Below are 21,931 nucleotides of genomic sequence, written 5' to 3'. Positions count from 1 at the left end.
ATATCACAGATTCACACCACCGCCATCCTGGTAGTATGCATAGGTAAATATCACATGTAGGAAACCCAGTGGCACCATGCAGCTTACTGCACTGGGCAAGTTGTTGTCATCATCATTGGCAGTGTCTTTTTGTGTTGATGCTTTTGTCCTCACGGCGAATGCAAGAAAACAAAAGCTGTATCATTGATCAGCATGAATTATACACCGACATCAAACCTAACCCTTTTGTCATGCAAACGAGCCGCTATTGCCGGCTCCTGGACATGCTGAGTGGCGGTTTTTGTCTTAGCATGTGAAAATTTCAGCTAGTGTCAGGCTGGTGTGTGGCTATTTTTTTTATGACATGAGAGGCTTTCAGCGGCAGAGAGTTGTAATGGTGGCTACCATTGAAATGGCAAAGCGGTTATTCAACTGCTGGGCACATTCCGGAATGGAACCGTAGCAACTCGGAAAAAACGACCGAAGAGAAATATTTGACACCCGTTGTAGGGGAAGTGGACAGCCAGCCCTGTATGGAGAAATGTTCACACACACACAACACAAACATTGACATTCAATATGAACAGTCCACCAAAGTCACCGAGTGACGGTCGCTGCTTCGTTATTTCGGGATCATCCGTCGATCACCCCACCTCTCCAAACAAGCCCACGACTGATTCAAGTCGGTGAGTGGATGACCTTCTGTTTATTTTGCACTCAATTATCGGAAGACTGTGTTTATTTGTCCCGACTACTCACACATGTACGCGTAACTTGTAATAACGGTGTTGCTCTGGATTGTCTTGAGTCTCCTCTCCCGTTTACTGTTATCAGGGCGTTGTGAGATTGCAGTTTATGATCAATTTTTTTTCAAAGCTTCCTGTCAATTTGGCCATTGGCAGGGGGAGAGTGACCTCCCCAGGCAAGTCAAAACAGATACAAATCTTGCGAGGTATTGGAGGAATTCTGTGCCTGTGAAAAATATTGACATTTCTGGTGATAGGAGAGGATAGACTCGGCCATCACGTGCCACTCAGATCACTGAACAGTGGCAACCACTTGTGGTTTTGCCGACAGGAACATATATCCATGTGTTTGTATCTATGCAAAAGGGGTTGTGCAGGGGTGTGTGTGACGCATCATAAAGTTTTACATGTTTATACCCTAGCTGTAGGGAGAGCAATCACGGACTTTGTTTCATATGATAATTGGCCAACATTGCAGGTATCTGCGTTGCTTCATTGAGCAGCATGCATGATAAAGAGAGGAAATTGTCAGGCAGATGCCGTGTACTGATTGAATGGGTATCCAAACACAGACATGTATAGAACAAAACAGTGCAATGAAAAACATGTACTTGTCGTCTGGCCTTTTCACTGTGCGTTGCAACGACTCTTGGCAATAAAATTTTAAACAGGTGCTTGAGTGCTTGACCAGATAATAGTTTTGTGACCCGTTCTTGAATAATCTGAATCACAAATGAAATTAAGCTAAAAGTTCCGTAAATGTGGTTGTTGCATCAGGGTTAATTTAGTAGCTGGGCTGCATAGTTTTGCACCATGTCATTATACAAAAAAGTGTGGCTTTGTCTTCGTGTATTGATTGTTGCCAGAACGTTGCATTGTGACAGAGATTTACCGGAACCACTCCCTGCTGGCATCAAATTGCTCAGATATTGATTTTGTGCTTTGAGCCATTGTCTTTGAGCTGCTATTTCTCCGCAAAATTTGACCCAGGGAATTCAAACATTGTCTGGAAGTTATGTTCTTTATCTGGTATTTTCCTTTTTCAAAGATGTTAATTGCAACACAGATTGTTTGCAACTATCACTCCAATTTCAAAATCACTTTTGATGATATCAAAATGAATCCTCCACAAAATGATGGAGGAAAATCCCACTTTACATTCTGTTTGTAATACAGTTCGATTCAGACAGTATCCCAACTGAAATTCAGGAGTTTTGAACACGTTGAATTCAATTGAAATGTGAAAAACACAAACAAATAATCACAGAACAAATTGGAACTAATCCATAGCCGTGAGAATGTTGACAAGATTTTCTGTTAAATTTGCCAGCTGAGGTAATGAACCGTCGAGGTCTTTGTTTCAGTGAAAGTGGTTCTGTATAGACGCACTCCGGCCGTGTTTTTATTTTGCCACAATGCCGTGGCAGAGTCTGTGCCAGCTCTTTCAACCTGGCGGAATGTTGTGAAGATAAGAACCCTTGTAGGACAAGGGATGATGCCACCCATCACACGACCACTCCAAATAATCACCGCAGTCGGCAAAACAGTAAAGAGACTCCCATTGAGAGATCAAAAGAATCGAGAGTACCGTGGCGTGAAATCGTTCCGTGTCTTCCGTCGGCTGGCATGTGGATTTATTTGCTGCAGTCAAAAAGGGAAGAAAAAGCCAACAATGTTGAATTGGTTACAAATACACAGCTTTGGTGCTAATCATCTGTGTCCCCGCATTATCAGCAAAGGCTGAAGAAGATTACTACAATTAACAGTACACAGTGTCAGCCACTGCTATAGAATTATCCAGTCCTTTGATTCTACTAAATAATTCACAGGCAGCTCTACTATTCCCAGAGAACGCTCGTTCAAGGACTCCAAACTCACCCTAATTAATCAATAAGCGACAGGGAAAAAAAATTATACCTTCAATTCAATGATTTTCTACCTTGAATGAACCAGAAATTACTTTGTATTTCCCGGTGTAAATTAAATCATTAGATCTGGATGACAGGCTTGAAGAGCTACTTAGAAATTACTGGAATAATTCCTATTGATGCAGCAGATTTACGTGGGAAGCCGAGTCACCAAAGATGTTGTGATAAAACTTTTGTTTCCACATTGTTTCCAGACAGCCAAAGGCTTGGACTATTTCTGTGCCGGAAAACAGACGGCAAATTAGGCATTGCCTTTGTGCAAATGGAAACACAATGGAAAGTATTTGCGGTATTGTCTCAAAGCCATCATTGTGCCTTGAAACAATGTTAATAGCAAGGCTCTCTTGGGCCTCTTAACTGTCCATACCTGTCCCGTTGAGGAATTCTAATTACCTTATGTTAAGCAAGCAAATAATGGTATTTCAGACGAAATAACATCAACTTAGCTCCGTTTTATCTGTCGCTTGAGTACGTCTGTACAATTTTTATTGAGGATGTCGTCTGTCTGATTTTGTTGTAAAGGGAAGAAATCAGACCTCCACCGCCAACACTTTTTATACCAGTGGGATGTGCTGACATTTGTAAATGAAAAATAAAAAATGAATGAATTGTTTTATTGGTGACTGGTAAGATTTGAATTGGGTTTAGAATGGCGGATTGTATTCAAAGATTGTATGGTGTAGTGAGCTTTGTGGTACCATGTTGTGTCTCGCATTGGCAATTTTTCAACACAATTGCGACAAAGCAAAAGGATTTCGGGCAGTTGTTCTAGGTCAATGTACACCCTCATCGGATGATCGTATCTTTTCAAATGCGAATATTGGATTTACCTTCAATCTCTGAAGTCATTTAACCCGTATTGAAGGAAGACCTGTTACAAGGAGACAGGATCGCAAGGTTGCACCAGTATTATTTAGCAAAGAAACGAAAATGTAATCTCTCTGTTTGGCAGGATTTACAGTCATTTAAAAGTGCATCAATTATTCTTAAATCATTCATGATAATGTTAGTACCCACCAGTGCCAAATATACAAGCCACACACTCACTGACAAGTTTTGGACATTTTTTCCCTGTCAGCCGTCATCAAATCCTACCATGAGACAGTTTTTTTTGGATTTTTCCAAGTTCGCATCAGAATTAAGATTTCTCAAATGGATTGACGATCGCCCAGTTCTTTTTTTTGAGGCAAGAGTTTCTCACAAAGTTACTTCCCTATTGCTTTCTGGCACATTTTTATCATAGTTTGGTTCGTGAGGACAGTTTACAAATTTCCTGTTTTCTCCCTTTCATGTGTTTCCAAATCAAGATCTGATATAGACATTGTGTGGGTCAAACAAGGGCAGATGGTGGTTAGAAATAAGAATAGGCTCTCATGTCACCCAATCAGAAAGTGACTGCTCCAAAAAAAAATGAAGATAAGGTTTATTTTGAAAACCCTGGTGTATGACATCATGCTGAGTTTGAACTGTGGAGCCGGAGGTTTTTGACCTCGACCTGTTTACTTTTGTAATTAGCAACTCTTGTTTATGTAATTACTGAAAGCCCCTGTGAGGTTTATCTGTGGTTGTGTGACAGCAGGGGTGTGTGTCCTCACACCACCCTTGTAGGGCTTCTTCCAAAAAGAAACCCCGGCAACACACAGTTCCCTGTACAGACTGACACCTGTGGCTGTTGAACTTGTCCTTAGTAGTGATATGTGAAAGTCAGAGTTTATTAACCCACATGACAGGTCAAGCCACGCGGCTTTTGTAAGGATATGGTGTGTTAAACCATGGTTTTGTTGGTCAAAGGACATGAGGAACTCCACCTGATGGGGTAGAATAATTACTGGACATTTCAAATTTTCTGGCTCATAGTTTCCTCTGAGAAAGAGAGTACCCTAGCATTCGGAGATTCCATTTCACTTTTTCCTCCCCGTATCCTTCCTGGCTGTTGGGACCTACCCAGGTACGCTCTCGTTTTTCGTACCTTTTTTTGTGTGCGTGTTTCCGCCATGGAGTATTGGCACCAGACTATGAAGTAATGCAATATTCCGCTGTTCTATTTTCTCACTCGGTTACGCCGCAGAGGTATTTGACCTTGTTGCTCAGGTCTACTGTTTACATGCACCTCTCTGAGTCAAAGAACTTGAGTTACCTGGGTTAGGGTCAACGACTTGAAATGTTAGCTATGCGTATGCAGGTCACCTGGTCTCATTTGATTGTTGTTTTTTTTTCATGAAGATTGGATCGGTCACTTGCCCATAAGTACTTCCGAAGGAGACAAAGTCCAGTTTCTGGCGTGTTGTTGACCGAAATTTCCTGAGTTATTGACATTTTCACCCAGGTGACAAACCATCAGAACGTCCTCTCCAAGTACTTCCTGTCCAACACTAAATAACTCGAAATTTTTTTGAATGTTGATTTGATATGCAGTCAACGGGTATAAAGAGAGAGAGGGTTCTATAGCATTGTCCAGTATTGTATTGACCAACGTCATTGAAGGGACCTCTGGAGACCCCTAAGCCCAGCCTCAAGGATTTCCCCGTATATAACGAAGGTGGAGTACTGTAAACTGGTTCAGTTTACGAGAAAGCTGACAGCCGGGAACATCGGTATCACACCGCTGTATGGTATTCCAAAAAGGCAGTATCAGCGTATCGTGAAAAGAGAGAGTCGTTGCCCATTGAATGAAGTTTTAGCGTACAGCAATGGTTCTCGACACCAATGACAAGGTTGATTCCCACGTCGCCGTGGCACTTCTGGTGGCCCGGTTGACCGACAAAATGAGGTAGGGATTTTTGTTGTTGTTTGGGACCTTGTTTGTCTCGGATCTGTTCATATGGGTGTTACGAAATGTTAACGACTCGCATGGCTTGTTTGTTTGACCTGTGGACCAAGTGGGGATTAAAGCGTTCCCTGTTTTGCCACAGAACTGGCAACTTTTGAAGTAGAATTTTCAAAACATCAACACTCAAGCCTGCAGGGATTTTTAGGTGTTGGACAAACAACATGTAGTACAGTGGAAGTAAAAAAGACTCGGTGGCAATCAGCAGAGTACAGTGCGTTCTCTGTCCCACTTGTGTCCCAAGTTTTATTGTGTTGGAAGTCAAATGTTTTGTTCGTATAGTCACGTTAAATTATCTCAGCAGAGACCATTGTATTAAAAAAGTGTCTCAGAGAACAATACCGTAGTTATGAGTGAGATTGCAATGTGCAAGTGGGTGGTTTTTTTTTTCACTCTGTTGCCAGTTCACAGAGAAATATTTTCACACTAGTGGGAGTATCATCCCCGTAATCTCCACATAAACTATCCAATCACTGTGAACAAAAACTAGATCTGATGACTAAACCCAAACCTTTGTCAAGTAGTTTGCCTGATCCTTTTTCATTGAGTGTTAATTGTTTTCCCTGCTTTGAAATTTAATTTCCCAGCCGTGTTTGGCTTCTGCTCTGGGTTAAAATCTTCTTGTGATCTCATAAAGATAGTGATGGGTAGAGGTCAGTGACCCTTGCAACAAACTTGGTCAAGATATTTCACTTTGATCATTTAGGAAGGTGAATGTTGAATCTGCCATGACGTTGAGCTAAGCTACGCTGGCTATTGTCAGGTAGATTTTTGTTTACATCAAAAACACACAAACAAAATTTTTCCTGGCATCTTCTCAACTTTGATTTATTACGCATTTACTGTTGAAATTAGATCGGTATTTTTATGGTTACATCAGCACAATATAAGTTTATAGTGTAAACATTGAAAAACAGTTTGTGAAAAACACATTTTATAAATTGATTGATTAATATGGGGGTGGATGGAATAAAAAAAAACATGATGAGATGGAAAGACAATTTTTGCCCGGATAGAGTGAAATTGACATACTCCTGTCAAGAATGGCAGTGCATTCTTTGAGTTTTTTTGGCAAAAAAACCCAACAATTCGTTTTGTCTAATTAAGATCGGTGCCCGCCAAAAATGCCGAAACTACATGCCAGACGCCGCTCTTTCCATATAAGGTAGTTTCTGTGGGCTGCCCAGTGCCTGTTGTCTAAATAGACTACCAGTCTTGTAGAGTAATCTGGATGACAAAAAGGCACTTTTAAATTCCATGCGTGTAAGTTGTATATCAGGTTACAAGGTGTGCTTACTTTCCAAAGCAGGCCATTCAATTCAAAAGGTAACGGCAGCGCCCAGCCTTTCAGACTGTCGTGTGATTGGCAGGTTAATAGGTCTTTTTTAAAAAACATTTAAATTGCAAGCTGTTGAATTGTTGTCCGGCTGTCGTTTGAACACCAGGAACAACTTTTCTTTGTAGATGTTTGATAGGTTGATTTTGTTTCAGGACCGGGGCTGAATGTTCCCCGTTCTCTCTTTAAGATTGCTGTAAACCTTCGTAGTTTTGATTTGCCCTTGCTGACTCAAAAAAAAATCAGAGACAAAAAAGTAAAACACAGTTGTAACACTCATATTTTTGCTTGCAGCAGCCCCTAAGGCCTTGTTCTGAAATCATTCTTTCATTTATACTGTAAATTGAAATTTAACCTTCCTCTGAATACCGCAGTTTTCGTGAATATTTGACTTTATATATATTGAGCAAATACGCAATCCCCTTTGATGAGGTGTTGAGTAGCAAGGAAAAATAACAAGGGAAGATAATTGGCCATGTGCTGTCGGTGAAAGATTAGATTTTTTGTGAGAGGAATGTTAATCTTGTTTGCTTAAATTTAAATATTTTACCCAGTATTTGAGAATCAAAAGGGAGGCCAAACTTCACCGTAGTAACGCTCTTTTTATCGAATTTGTATTCATCTGTTGGCTAATCGGGTGGTCTCTGCTAGTCGAATTTGGTATTCAATGCGTGAACTTTAAATCTGAGCTATCTAGATATGTCTAATCAGATTGTGCCAACTTTAGGTGAAAGTTGAGTGTGTTCTGTCTGTTGGCATTTGTAAGTCACGCTTCTGTAGAATTCCAGCGAAGACAATGCCTTTCACTTCCTGTTTTGATGTCATTTGACTGACAGCTAGGAGTGAAGAGGTGTGACGCCTTGAAAACTGGCGCCTTTCTCCCCCCTTTGCAAATTTTGACATTCCATGGCTTCGTATGTGTGAAACCTGTAGGACTTCTGATTTGAGATCAGAAACTATATTGTGAAAGTTGCTGATAATGGTCTAAAGCCTGCTGCACTATTAAGCTGTGGATACATTTTGCCTCGTAGTTCTGCAGTGATTTGTGTAGACTTGGCCATTGTTCAATCTCAAGGGCTCAAGGATCATTTTCATACGTTCATTGTACGGAAGTCATTGTCTTCAACGAGTAGCCGTCATTCTCATCACTTAAAATATCAGAGCTCTTTCAGGTTTTACAAAACGATTTAGGGAAACCTGCCAAGGGTATTTATATTTTTAGATAATTCAGTCACTTACCGGAAAAGTAGGTTTACCATCTGGTGTCATTCAGAGGAACGGAGAGAAACAATGTCGGATGAGGTAGTGGCATGTGAATGCAACTTGTCCTTAGAAAGCAGAAAAACAATAAAAGCATCAGTCCAGAAACAACCTGTTTCCTGCTGAACAAGTGTAAAAATTTGAATGTTTTCAAGTGAACAATAAGATGAACTGTCAGGATCAAATTGATCGGTTCGTCTGCTTCTAAAAATGTCACACTGACACAAAATAAAACAAGCTAATTCGCGTTCTCCTTTTTTCGTGGATTAGGGTTTTTTCCAGTTGCACAGGAAGTCCTCCTCGTCGAGTTTAAAACTAGTCAAAACAGAAAACAAAATGAACTGCTCTGATGGCACATGGCACATCCACATCAACTAGATCAGGAATGCAACCATTGTTGGCAAAGGCTGCGGGCTTCACTTGAAGCTGTAACTGACCTTCCATAGTGTGCGCCTAGCGATGCAAGTTCTTTGAAACAAGTGAACATTGCAAACAGGCCCCGGGCTAAGTGAAATTTTTTCCAGCGAAAAAACGCTTGTGAAATCTCAGCCTGGGAAAGGAAGCATCTGTTCCTACCAGCACTGAAATGTCTTCTACAAAAGGACTTAGCTTTCTCATCATATGTCTTATTGACAACACATTCCAAGTCAGTCTTTTCTTTTTTAAACATAAGTTTAGCGTCTCGAAACAATGACATTGTTGTCTACGGGAGGTCCAGTTTCTCCAAGAACATCGGATGAAAAGCTTTCAAAACAGAGCCAAGTCATGCGTATGGGTCTGAGAATTTTTGATCAAACGCTTTTCATGGCGCAGGACCGTTTGTGTAAGCATTCTCAGCCACTTAGTGAACTATATTGTTAATTTGAAGCTTGTGTGTTGTTTATTTGTCTGGCTTTGCTTGAGGGAAAAGGCACCATCGTAAACAAGCCTTGGCCGATGATGATGATAATAAGGTTTAACCCTTACTGTACTGAAGCCAATCATATACCCTTCCATATTTGTCAAAGTGTGTCATTTCCTCTGGGTTGTTTAGTTCTTGATAGTTTTGTGGTGTTGCTAAAAATGGCAGATAACGGGGGAAAAGGTTTGTGGTGTGTGAGAAAACCTCATAGCCAAAACAGCTGATTCAAAGCAAATAAATGATGTGGTGATGAAGACAATCAATGAAAATAGCGGTGGTAAAAGCAGTTGCCATCAGTTTGTGATGGAACTTGTCACAGTAGTGTGTACTGAAACTATGGATGAGTATGTCATCTTGAGTAAGTCATCTTTGAAGCTTTGGTGCTGCAGGCTCAGGTCACTGACATCACAAGTCACCTGCCTTGAACATGCGGTTGTAGTTTTTTGGTCAGATTGTGGCATGACCACAGTTTTCGAGGATGGCATCAGTGTGAAGGGATGGCATCTCTTCATTCACTGAAACAAAACCCACGACATTTAATCAGTGATTGTGTCCCAATAACAGATTCATCATGACCCATGATGCAATTTTGTCTCATCGGTAAATGGTTGAGGGATTTTGCACACAAAGCCTGCAATCATATTACACTTCCATGTCATGATTGAAATTGCCGAGAAGAGCGTCTGGCCTCTTGTCCTGGTTCAAGCGCCAGAAAATTAATGGGTGGTGTAGAGGCCCACCTGTTATTAGGACCATGTGGATGAACCGTGATAGCAGTGTTTGAGACTATACTGCTTTATACACTTCAATGCTGCTCTAAGTACCCACTCATTCACACCAAGGTAACTCAAGAAGGGGAAAATTTATAACTTCTCTCAAATTGTTATCAGTGATCACAGGTGTTTGTTAAGTCAGGTTAGAGTGTGCCACTCAATCGGAATGATCCATTCTCCTTTGAGGGGGTTTGCTGTCCTGTGAGTATCCCTCACAAGTTTTCATTGCGGTCTAATTCCTCTTCTATTTGCCAACAATAAGCCTTGCCTGGCTTTCAACAAAACTAGAGAGTGCACCCTCTGTCTTGAGGAATGGCAAGTATTTTTGGAGGGTCCAGCATGGAATTCCCCGCATCTACTCTGAAAAGCGGTCGCTGCTTCTCAGAACAATTTACTTGCTTGTTTTTCACTGCATTTATTACCACTGCCCTTCTCACATGTACAGTGGCCGTAATGAATGAAGCTTTTATTCCGAGATTGGTCTGAGTAACTCCTGTTTACTTTATTGGAAGATTGTAGATCAATTAACACCCTGTGACAGGTAGGACATACCTTCCTGCTATTCATATGACCCCTGACTGTACAGAACAAAGTATTCAGTTTCCCCGGACTCTCCTCAGTGTGGACTTCGAATCTGGTGCTCTGCAGTGGCCAGCCTTCATGGTAATGCCCCCTGGCCCCTGAATCTGTACAAGGAGTTGGAAGTCATTGTGTGACTGAGTTTTGCCCTTTGTGCATACCTTGGCGTGTGTGTGTGTATCAGAAGGTACATATTTTCTTTTCAACCAGCCATGACTTAAAGGAGAGTTAATGCCTGCTGGAATGCTTGTTTCACTGAGAGCACGGTTCCCTGTCTGATGGTTGCAGTGGTGACGTGGGCAAGTCCTTATGTCATTCTGCAGATTGGGTCATACAAAAGGGCCAGTGACTGTCAAGTTGTTTGGAGACAAAAAGTCACAGCATACCTGTCTTGTGGACATTGGACCTGCCTACGTACAGCTGATGCACATGTGCATACGTGACTGTGTTGAGAGTGTGTGAGCAAGAACACTTCTGGAGGAGTCAGTTTTACCAGTTTTCGAAACAATGGTAGGAGAGGATATCGGGTTCTCTGTGTTCTGAGTGGGGAAAAAAAGGACAGAAATACTTGGCAGCTACTGGATAAGTACCTGTACGGCCCTACTGGACAATAGCCGCATACTTCAGTAGATCCGGCAGTGATTTTGTCAGTTTTGATCTCCCGGAGAGACAGGATCCCACAATGGATAAGGATCTGAAATCACCTGGTCTCATCCGCTCTGGCTATGTCCGGCAGATCGTGCAGAAGACCAACGCCGTGGAAGAAAACAACAACAACACGGAAAAGAAGCCGTACATTCCAAAGAAAAGGAAGCAATTCAGGTATGGATGTTTTCTGGAGGGCTGTTGATTTTCTTCGCCTTCCTGAAAATTGCCCGGCAATTGTTGTTGATGTTACATAAGCAGGTGAGCAAGACACAAGAGCCACTCGGCATGTTTCAGCAAACAAGCTCAGATAACCTTGAAGAGAAGAATGTCATGCCTCTTGAGTTGAGAGATGTTATCTGAAAAAAAAAGATACACCACCTTTGGGGCAAATCATTTGTGGTGCACATCTTTCATTGAAAAAAAAATATAGTTTTAAAATTCAGTGGAAGTAAGAGCCAGATAGAAAACAAACGTTTCCAAGAAGAAAGGCTTGCCGATACCGCATTTGTCACCCCCCCTTCACGGATAGACAGAGGTGGTTTCACATGCTGAATGATGATGTAGTTCTAAGGAAAGTTAGTCAGTGATTTCTTCTGTGATCTACCCACCCCCAATTGAAAACTTTAAACAACACAATTGGATCCATTGTGGAGTTGGCTTTCACACTCTCACAAAAAAGGTTACAAAGTCGTAGGTTTTTTGTTCTGAAATTCTTGGTGGTGTTCCTTTCGATTTGATCGCGGAAGTGTTGTTAACAACGCTGTAATTTGCCATCCAGCGAGAGAAAGAATGACAATGGGAAAGTCTGTTGATAATGTAACGATTTTGATGATGTAATTGGTTTCAAAGTCTTAGCTATCTCTAGGGGGAACCCCATTATCTCAGTGTCCAGCCCCTTCTGTCAAATAAAAGGTATTGGGAAACGTGACGGAATTCGCCAGTTTTGTTTGCCCACACAAATATCACAAAATCTAATAGACATAACATTCCATATCCAACAATATTAACTTGAAGTCAAAACACATTTTAACATTTAACTTTTAATGCCCATTTTTCTTTTGATATATATTTCAAAAAAGTAGCATTTGTTGCAAAATTATTCATTCATACACGGTGGAGGGAACGTGATTCAAAATTGCTGCAGTAGCTATAGATAACAACACCATTACTAAAAATAAGAATCTTTGTGTCGAGTGTTTCAAGTGGTAAACTTCATCATATGAACTTTTTTTATTTTTGGAGTGTAAATGTGTCGTGTCTTTTTGAGGTAATTTCCCAGTACAGTGTGTGCAACATTACAGTATTTGAATAACAGACAACTCAGGCAAGGTTCTTGTATCAGTCTTCTGACAGCGACATCCTGCCTTTGAAGCCCTTTTAAGCCTTTAACACCTCTTAACAGCTGTCCTCTCATCAGTCCTGTTGTCCTACCCAGTTTGGAAAAAAAAATTACACTTCCTGCATTCTACTTCACAAGCACCAGGGGGCTCTCTCCGTGTTTTTTCCCTCAGTACTTGAAGTCACAGCAAAGCAGTTCTTCAGGAGAGAAAAGAATGTCCTCCTTCGATATTTTTTTGTGAAGTGGGTGCGCCTGTGGCTATCATCTTGCGAGACAAGTGTAGGTGAAGCCAATTTAGACACTTGCGCCACAGTCTGTCTGTTTAGGTTGTAATGCAACGGGTCCTCTACAGTTTCAATGGCTTCATTCCCGCACCATGATTGGATACAGCAGGTGTTTTCAAGAAAGCTGATTTGTTTTCATTCCTCTACGTTTCGTCCTTTGTTGGCGGCGCGAGTCACCTATGATGCAGTAGACATTTGACCACATGCTCTGGAGATTTGATCCTCCACCTGGTCTGGAGAAAAAAAATAGCAAGCTTCCAAGGAACCTAGTTGTAAAACTAGACTACGCAAATACTGGTTGGCCACTTTGTGTAAATCAGATAAGCCAAGACAGGTTTACATTCGGCAGAAACTCAGATCATTTCTTGTAATAACATAAAGGTGACCAACTCATTACAACTCCATGACTCACAAATAATCTTTGAGGAAATAAGCTGAATTTTCGTTTGGTACATTTTCCATTTTCTAAACACTTAAACCAGCCTAAATTATAATCTCTGAACTTTGACCAAAGACAAATATTTGCAAAATAGATGGTTGGGCCTCTTTAGAGGGACAGTCGGTTGCATTTCTTTCCCCGTCTGTCCTCTCCCTTTTCTGCCAGTAGAGGGATCCTCAGCGAAGCGCAGCAGTGTGTCCGCCGTTGAGTCAAACCTTTGTTTGAGAAGTCAAAATAAAGGAAAATTCTCAGCATAGCCAGGGTGATGAATTAACTTTTGAAGCCAGTCACTGGAAATCCGCTGAATGGAAAGACATCAGCCTCCATTTACTTAAATCCACATTGTGTAAATTACACAATTTACAAAACTGCCTTGAACATTCTCCATCTGTCAAGTTGAGGTCATGGTGCTCCGATCTCGCCTCTCAATCACTCTGCACTCTGATATTGCAGTGTCCATTGGTTTCTGTGTGGTCCCATTCCTTTCTCACAATAGAACACTTGTTGGCGCGAGATCCTCACCTTGCTGTACCTGGAGGGTGTTTTGGGGTCAAAACCCCAATTTCGTGAATGTGTTATGCTTTCTGCTGTGAAAACACCGGTGGTATCTGGATGAGTAGTTTCTGTTATTCCCCTCCACCTTTACTAAGGGAGTGGAGGGAAAGAACTGAATGTTGGCTACCAGAAAAAAATATTCTGCATACTATCGTTTAAATACCTCAAAACATCAAAATACATGTACATGTATAGATCGCCAACCCCTCAGTCCCACATGTTGGTACATCGGTCTGACTACTCCATTCAAAAAAAGACAGGATTGTACCAACTTTTCAGGAAGCTAGGGTTGAGTCAGTTTGTTGCACCAATTTTGTATCAGGCTCACTGTCCAACCCTCAGAAACAACCTGAACAGTGCATTTGAGTCAGTAAATGTTTCCATGGAGACATTTTTTTGAATTTATCGACTGCACTTGAACTTGCTCATCTTATTAGCTTTATCTCAACATTTTATGACCTTTGGTAACCCTCTATGGGCCCAAAGTCTGTTTACAGATATGAGGAAAAGATTTCTGAGTATAAAAATTAAACAATCTGAAAGTGAAAAAAGAGGAAATGGCAATATGTGCAAAGTCACAAATTTTGAAAACTTGACCAGCGTTACCAAGACAGGCAAACCTCTTGCAGTATTAAATGTTGCATCAAAACTGGTACACAGAGGCTGCTTATACGGAGAAGGAAAATATTTGTAAAATCGAATTGGTTGATGGATATCAAAATAACCCTTTTGGTCTGTTGTCAGCTCTCCATTTTGAAACGCATCTGTCATGTCAACTGGCATTGGCCGGTTTGATTGATTGGTGGCACGGGCCCGTCACTGACTCCGTGTTGAACTTTGTATTTTTTTAAGGCGTACTTCACCTGAACGAACTTGTTGTCGGTAAATATTGAAACGTCACGCATCAAGCAGTGTCCGTCTCTCAGGAAACTGGCAGAGTCAAGGCGTTGCAAAGACCCTGCTACATGACCCAGTGTCCTGAGAATTGTTTGCTCTCTGACTAGTGCCAAGGTGATACAGTGGTGGTAATGTTTCCCCACCAAGTACTTCACAACTACCGACTAATACTTATCTAAAACAAAGTTTACGATAGGATTTATAAACTGACCAAGACTTCTCAACATTCACCACAAATGAGATGGATATTCCTGACACATTTACAGCCTTGAAATGATGTCTGTCCTGTCTAAAAGCACTGGTTGACTGCAAAGCAATTTCGGAGTGTGAAGTATGTGTCTTGGGAAAATAAAAAGTTGGTTGCCTTGACAGAAGATAGGAATGAGGACACCGGCTTTGGTGCGTGTGTTCCTTTCCACAAAGGGTAACCGTTTTTTCTTTTTTTATTAGGGCCCTCGGTTCTGCATTTCTCACCAGTGTCATTTTGATCGGCTCTTTAAGACCTATATTTCCTTCATCTTGGCGGCTATTAACAGAGCATCGTCAGTCTCTTTGTGCCTGCTGATTGTCCTTGCATCTGCTGTTCACCAGTCGGAGTATTATTCGGGATAAATGCTCTTCTCCCCTGACCTGTGAGTTGTGCAGTTGAAAGTGGTGCATTCTTGTGTTAGAATGACTCTCTCTTAAAACGATCCATCCTTTCTTCTACCCTTTTCTCCTCACACTTCAGGAGCCCTCAGCAGTCTCACAGATACTTAAATGTGTCCAAGACATGACTGACATTGACTTTGTCCATTTTCTTAACAAAACAGATTCCTGAAGAACAGCATGAGGTGCTGACATGTTAAAAAAACAAAACAGAAAAAAATTTCCTTTTGGGGTTGAAATAAGTTGCCACCCCATTAGGTATACCACTTCATCACGGGTGTTTAACTTCACCTTTAAAAGTTTCACACAGAAGATTGTCACACTTGAATAGTTCTGAAATATTTTTGTAAATGGTAATTGTCCCTTTATGTCTGTGGCCAATTTTTTTTTCAAGAATACAAGACGAGAGAGAGAAAAGTACTTTTTCTATGGCTGTATCTTAATTGGACAGTTGTGTCCATTGCTCGGCTGAACATAGAAGATTTACTCGCAAATCTTGCACAATATGAAAGGATGGAAGAGCTTTAATTGTTACCGCCTTCTTTTGTCACCGTCTGACCAAATTTCCTCTCCAAGTGTCGCATTCAATCATGGTGTCCAGTTCTTATATGGTCGATTGACCTGTGCACCTTTCTCGGTTGACAAGCTTGAGGCTGCCGAGTTGTACTCAATGTCTGATTTCCCGTTTTGAGAAAAGGTGGCTTGTATGCAAAAAAGTCACTAAGGAAAAAAAAATTTCATTTCTGTGTGCAAAATAAATAATTCAGAACGTTTGATTTCCTGCTGGTTTTATGATTTTGGAAAGCACAGGATGGTTAATACATACATCCAATTGGTGTTCATCCCCCCTTTTGTGCAAATCTGGAACCCTTGAACCACTCAAAAGTGGTGTTTTCTCATTGTGTTCAATGATTTGGTTGCACAATGTATACTTGCATGCAGGGATGGGAAGGTTATCTGTAACTAATTCTCTCTGGCTCAAATGAACACATTGATGTGAACAATTTTTTTCTGTTGGCCGGCATCTTCTTTCCAGGCTGGTTTGCTTCATGATTCAGGCATCTGTTACCAGGGTCAGGTCCGCTGTTATACCCCCACGCTTCACAAATATCTCCTGTTACTAAACACTCTCATTGAGAGAGTCTGTCAAATTTGACAAATAAAAAATAGGGCAGATGTGAAAATTCCAACCTGATGTACTTGGTCACTAATGCACTTTGAATGAATACTTACCAGTTCTGGAGCTTTTCGGTTTAACACGAGTGTGCTGTGTACATTCAACTGCAGAGATTTTTTTTAAAACGGCTGTCGAGTGACTGGAATGCACAACCAACAAAAAACTGGTAACTGTTAGGGTTGAAATACAAGTGGGGGGAGAGGTTGACAGAACTGCCGACAAGGTCTGGAGACAAGAGGCCTGAATTTGGACGTCAGTTTTTGTTCTGTTCTTTCTTCAGAGCAAATGTTGATTTTAGGTTTGACAAGCCGCAAGAAAAGTGTTTTGGTACATGACGTTGACAAATATCACGCTGCTTTTTCAAGCTTTTTCATTTACATTCCACATAGGTAGTGAGTGATCCTTTCAGGATGGTCTGCTTGCTAGCAACTGTATTGTTCTTGTTTTTTCCCCATGCTGAAATAATCGATGTCTACAAATAAAAAAATCAGATTTTACTGCTGGTAAACAGGAAAGCCCCCACCCCTGTATGTTCTCAAAAATAGCTACATATAATTGAGGTCAACTGTAACGTTTACGTTTTAAAATATTTACGATAAATGCAGAGCCGTGGAATAACCCTGAGGATATTGATTTTTGCTCCTCGATTTAGTAAACAGTTTTTATTGTCGAGCTCTTTTCAACGACAAAGACCTGACCAGTCAGCCGTTTCTGGTCAAAAGAAAGCATAATACATCAAATAAGTGATGGCGTTTGTGGTTCCTTGCAAGTGTGGTTGAAATATCTTATCAAAGTGTCCAATTATTTTACACTTATCACACCTGAAGTAGAATGGAACAAGATTGCCTTACCCGCATGCCTACAGACTGAACCATTCAAAGAAAGAAAGAAGGGATGTCAAGGTTACATTCCTGAGGGGATTACAAGGTGACATTCTTTGCCCGATTGTCTGGCTAACAATCTGGTATTATGTATCAGCGGGTAGTTACTCAGTCAACAGACATAAGTTCCCACCCAAAAAAAACTTTTGAATTCCGTTCGATTCAAATTTTGGTTTTCTGGATTTGTAAAGCTTGAATTGACTGTAGATTTTGGTAAAGTGTAAGGCCATAGATTGTTACTCTTGTTCTTTTAATTGTGGCAAGTTCCGGACATCCAGCCGGGCTGCGTATCCCCCAGTGACCAATGTGTTTATTTCTATTGGCTCAAGAGAACTATTTCATTCACTGGCAGCCACACGCCTAAAGAGCTCTTTAAGAGGTACAAACATTTTTGGGATTTTGAAGTCTATAACGTATATGACGGCTCAAGTGCCAAACTGCCTGTACATAGAAATGTTGGTCTGGTTTCCTTGATTACGACCCGAAATTGACCCCGGCGATGACTCCAATCAGAGCAAGGTTAGTCACAGTTATTTGCATACGTACTGACGTAAGACCAACTACAGATTCTCTCAGGAGGCCACTTAAGCCTATAAGTATACAGAGAGAAGAGGTTTGAATCATACTTTGTTAAAGGAAAGAGGTTATACCAGAGTTTCATTTCACTGGTCTAGTTTTGAAAAGGAGATCATCATTATGGTGACAGTGCTGGCCATGCCAGTCCTGATCAACAGGTGGGTAAAATGCTCTGCTGTCAATTATGTAGCAGATAGATACTAGGCTCTCAACTGTTTCAAATTTTGTGCTTTTTTTGGTAATTTGTTTTCATTTCTTGTCCGTATTTTTAGAAGAATCTGGAGGAAAGTACATTGTATTACCTAATTATATATGCCTCGCACAATTTAAGTTTCAGTGTGTTGTCTCATAGACTCTAGGGTCTATGGTTGTCCTCACCATCTGTAACACAAAATGTTTACTTTCCTGCTTTTGAATGTAGAAATTCAGCCCGCCACAAACTACATTGTGTGTGATCTGTAGGTCAAGTATTTGAGTGATGACTTAATATACTGCTGTTGTTTTTGAGAATTTTACGTGTTTCCTTGAGAGGCCACACACTCATAAATGAATTGTTTTGCATTCCTTTGTTACACCCCATGGTATATTAGGTAAACTGTGCTCTCTCTCAGAGCTTCTGCCACTAATAAAAATATTTCATTTGTGATAAAGCGTATCAGCCACAGGTCACCAAAATACTGATATGCCCGGCGGAAATCTGCCGGTGTACAAGGTCATAGAGCTAGCATAGGTCAGAGAAGACAGCTCTGTGTTTTTGGGTTAGTTTGAGAGTTCAAAGGTCAGACCGAGAATGTGCTTGTCGTGTTTGTACCAGGATACAGTTATCAAGATATTGCCCTCACCACGTCACTTGCCGAGTTTGTTTGTGTGTATAATGACAGGTAAGGAAAGGCTGCTTGTTTAATGCATGAGTTTTGAAAATATCTTCATCACTGTGAAATATTACACAGCAACACAAGTAGGCTAGTTAGCTCGATTGTATACGGACTATATTTTGAAATTTTAGGAAGTCTAGCTGGGAGGCATTGACAGATATGTTGAATCGTAGGTTTTTTAGTTTCATTTGACATAAATTTTTAAGATGTGAAGGACTTCAATGTCACAAAATCTATCATTTTGTTTATCGATATCATGGACGTCCATGTCCATATTTACAAGTAAACTTCACAAACATGCCAACAGCCTTGAACTACAGGAAATTTCGTCAGCTGCCTTATAGTGATCATGACCTTCTGATCAAGTTCATCAAAATTTGAACAAGAACCTGAAGAATGCGAGACATTTCCAAAGTACAGGCGTATGGATTTAAGTCTGGTTTTGTTCTCTTTTGATGCTTTTGATCCCAGATTTTTCCAGATTTGCATAATGCAGTGCTGACTATTGTCTCAAAGGTCAGTTATCTGTGGGTTGAGTAGAATTCTCTGATCTGGTCGATATGTAGTTTGTATTATCTCTACATCAATTCTGTAGTCTGCTTTTTGTCCCAGGATGGTTTCCTTACATTGACCCATTGCCCTCTGGTGGCTCATGGTTTTAAAGTTTTCCTTAAAGTTTTCACTGATGTGTACATAAATTAATATATAACAATATCAACGGTCTTCAGTCTTCGTCAGGGAGAAGTGAGAACAGACCTCTTGAAATACATCAATAATTAGGAATTCTTTTCTGAAACAAGTTGTGATAAACAATCGATTTTCCTTTGATTTCCAACTGGTGGGAGTGTCCTTGCATTGTTTCTGGAGGTGATGCATTGAGTACGTTCTTGTGGCTGAGTCAATGTCTTGGCCACCCATTGTATGCTGGACAGATTCCAGATTTCAAAAGCCATTGAGGATGGATTTCAGCTGCTGCTAATGAGCTGTTCCTAATCACATGATTGGGCCGGGTAAATAGACATGGGTGGGGGTGGGGGATTGGGGTGTGTGGCAAGAGCTACAGTATATTGTTGCGGTTGCCGCCCAGTTAAAATTATGTAGATCACTCCTAAAATCCAATGAAAGAAACAGAAAGCGTGACTGTTACTCCGTGGTACACTGTTTGTCAGTGAAATGATTAAAAATCCACCCCCAAGTAGATGCCACGTATATTCCACAATGAATAACTGTATGAATTCCTTTTGAAATCCCTATCACAATATGAGTTCCTTATACTCCCCCACATCTTGACCGAGCCTTTCTATTCACAATGACTACTTCAAAAACGGCCAACTTGCGACTGATTACACATGATGATGGTTAAGTCTCTCATATATTTTAAAGGTTGAATTTTTCTGAAGATTTCCCAAAATGTCAGTGTTGTTGGGTCTATCAAAAATTTTAAATTATGAATTTGGTCTGTGTACACACGGGTTTCTATGTCAATGCCAAACCAGCAGCTGTAATAACAACCTCTCTGCCATGTGAATCACTGTTTTCACACAAAAAAAATCAAATTCAAGAGACAACAGAAAGTTTTGTCACCAGAAGATAAAAAACCTAGCAGATGCTAATCAGCTACAAAAACTGAATATTGATCTTGCAATTCCAAGGTCATCTACATCAAGTGTTAAAATTAACTTTTACTGGTTATTTAGTTTGACAGGTAATATATTTCTGCAAACAATACTTTGTTTTTTTCCTCCTCTGCATCTCGGTCATACCTAAGTGGCATTGCTGTCACATTCTCAGACACGAAATCACGAGCTGATCCTGGCCAGGGTAGAGCTCTCCGGAAACCATGGGCAATTATGTGGTTTCCACAGACTATTCACGCTCACATGACCAAGGTATTTCGGTTCAGTCGGCCTCAGGCTCTCAAAAAATGTTGCCGATTTCCATTGCCCGTTGAAACTTTTTGGTCTTTGCAGACTAGAGTTGTCAGCCTTGTACAAGTTCCGAACAAATGTCAGGGACTTTTTTAAGGTGGCGTCATAATGCAGTCTGTACATAAATGTTGAAACCATAAAAGAAAACATTGCCCACCCATTAATGTAAACTTTATATTAGTATCAGGAGACTTGAGGAGAGCTAGCAACCTTGGAGGGGGGAACTGTGTTAAAAATATTGCACAGTATTTGTGTTTCACACCTCTGGGTACTGATTTGTAGGTGTTGAACTGAAGTTGGTCGGGATAAGGTCAGAATATGAAGGTATTTGAGTCACACAAGCCTCTTTAGGCACATGTTGGTGTGAACGTGTTTGTTGATTTCAAAAAATTAAGAAATATTGCTAATTCATGTATCTATTGTGCATATAAGATTTTGGTCGTTATCTTGAAGATGCAGCAGGGATAAGAAGTAATGTCATTGAATCTGAAAAAACCGGGATCAATGAATGAGGATTTATTGCAAAACTTTTTTTGTTCTCTGTGGTTGTGTATCTTTCAATCCCTTGTCAGAAAACTTTCCCCAGGCAAAAATTTGAGTATTGAAATTCATCTATGCGAGACATTTGTACACCAAGGACAGACAAATCAAAAGTTTTTCAGTTGATTGACAGACTCCCAGAAAAAAAAACTTGTCTGTGATCAACTCTGAGAGTTGGTCCCATTATAAAGGAATGCTTGCGACAAGGTCTGCCGCAAAGAAACCCATTGATTATGGTAATGATGCGTCTTGCCCCCAGGGTTCAAATAACATCTTTCAAAATTGCTGGTGCTAACGTCAAGATGTCGATTTGCACTTTGCATGTTGGAGCCTGACACCAGTGTATGTATTCCTAAGGGAGCTGTGAGAATGTCCACTGAAACCCATACAAAAGCCAGACCTGGGAAAAAAACAACTCTGCCAATGACTTTGCCCTATACATGTATTGTGTATCCAACCAATTGACAAATAACACAGTTGAGACGGTGAACTCATTTGGAAATATTTGAACTATGTCCCATTCATTCAAGTTTAACTTTTTAAGTGTCTTTGTCCATCCCATGGTATCTTAAGTCCACACCCGTCCATAAGGTAAGCACAACTGCTTTTCACTTCTCACGTTTGAACAAAATTTCAAGTTTCCAAAATTCCTAGACAGCATCGCTTCGTCACTCAGCACAGCAAGAGTTTTGCTGTTTTTGTGGTCTAGGATCATTCCATCTTCAAAATATCTTATTTTGAATGGCAAGAGAAAGAGAAAGCAAAAAAAAAACCAATTGTACTCTTACTGAAAGTAATTTATGCTAAAAGGGGAC

At 40.6% G+C, this 21,931-nt stretch overlaps 1 protein-coding gene across 8 annotated transcripts in view; it reads left to right on the top strand.

Moving 5' to 3' along the window:
* LOC139131486 (uncharacterized) overlaps positions 1-21,931 on the top strand; it is a 102,562-nt gene that overhangs the window by 63,677 nt on the left and 16,954 nt on the right. The window contains exon 1 of one of the 8 annotated variants that reach the window (XM_070697553.1): positions 319-665. The exons of 3 other annotated variants lie outside the window; for them this stretch is intronic. In XM_070697553.1, the coding sequence (XP_070553654.1) occupies positions 559-665 (107 nt within the window). In that variant the 5' untranslated portion in view covers positions 319-558. Of the gene's footprint in view, positions 1-318; positions 666-5,054; positions 5,424-10,368; positions 11,152-17,681; positions 17,717-17,784; positions 17,932-21,931 lie in introns of those variants that run through there. 4 more of the 8 variants (XM_070697555.1, XM_070697552.1, XM_070697557.1 and 1 more) reach the window with 4 other exon arrangements.

This window comes from Ptychodera flava, chromosome 4, assembly GCF_041260155.1.
Source record: "Ptychodera flava strain L36383 chromosome 4, AS_Pfla_20210202, whole genome shotgun sequence".
Taxonomy (NCBI): Eukaryota; Metazoa; Hemichordata; class Enteropneusta; family Ptychoderidae; genus Ptychodera; species Ptychodera flava.
This window is presented reverse-complemented; position numbering and strand designations above follow the sequence as displayed.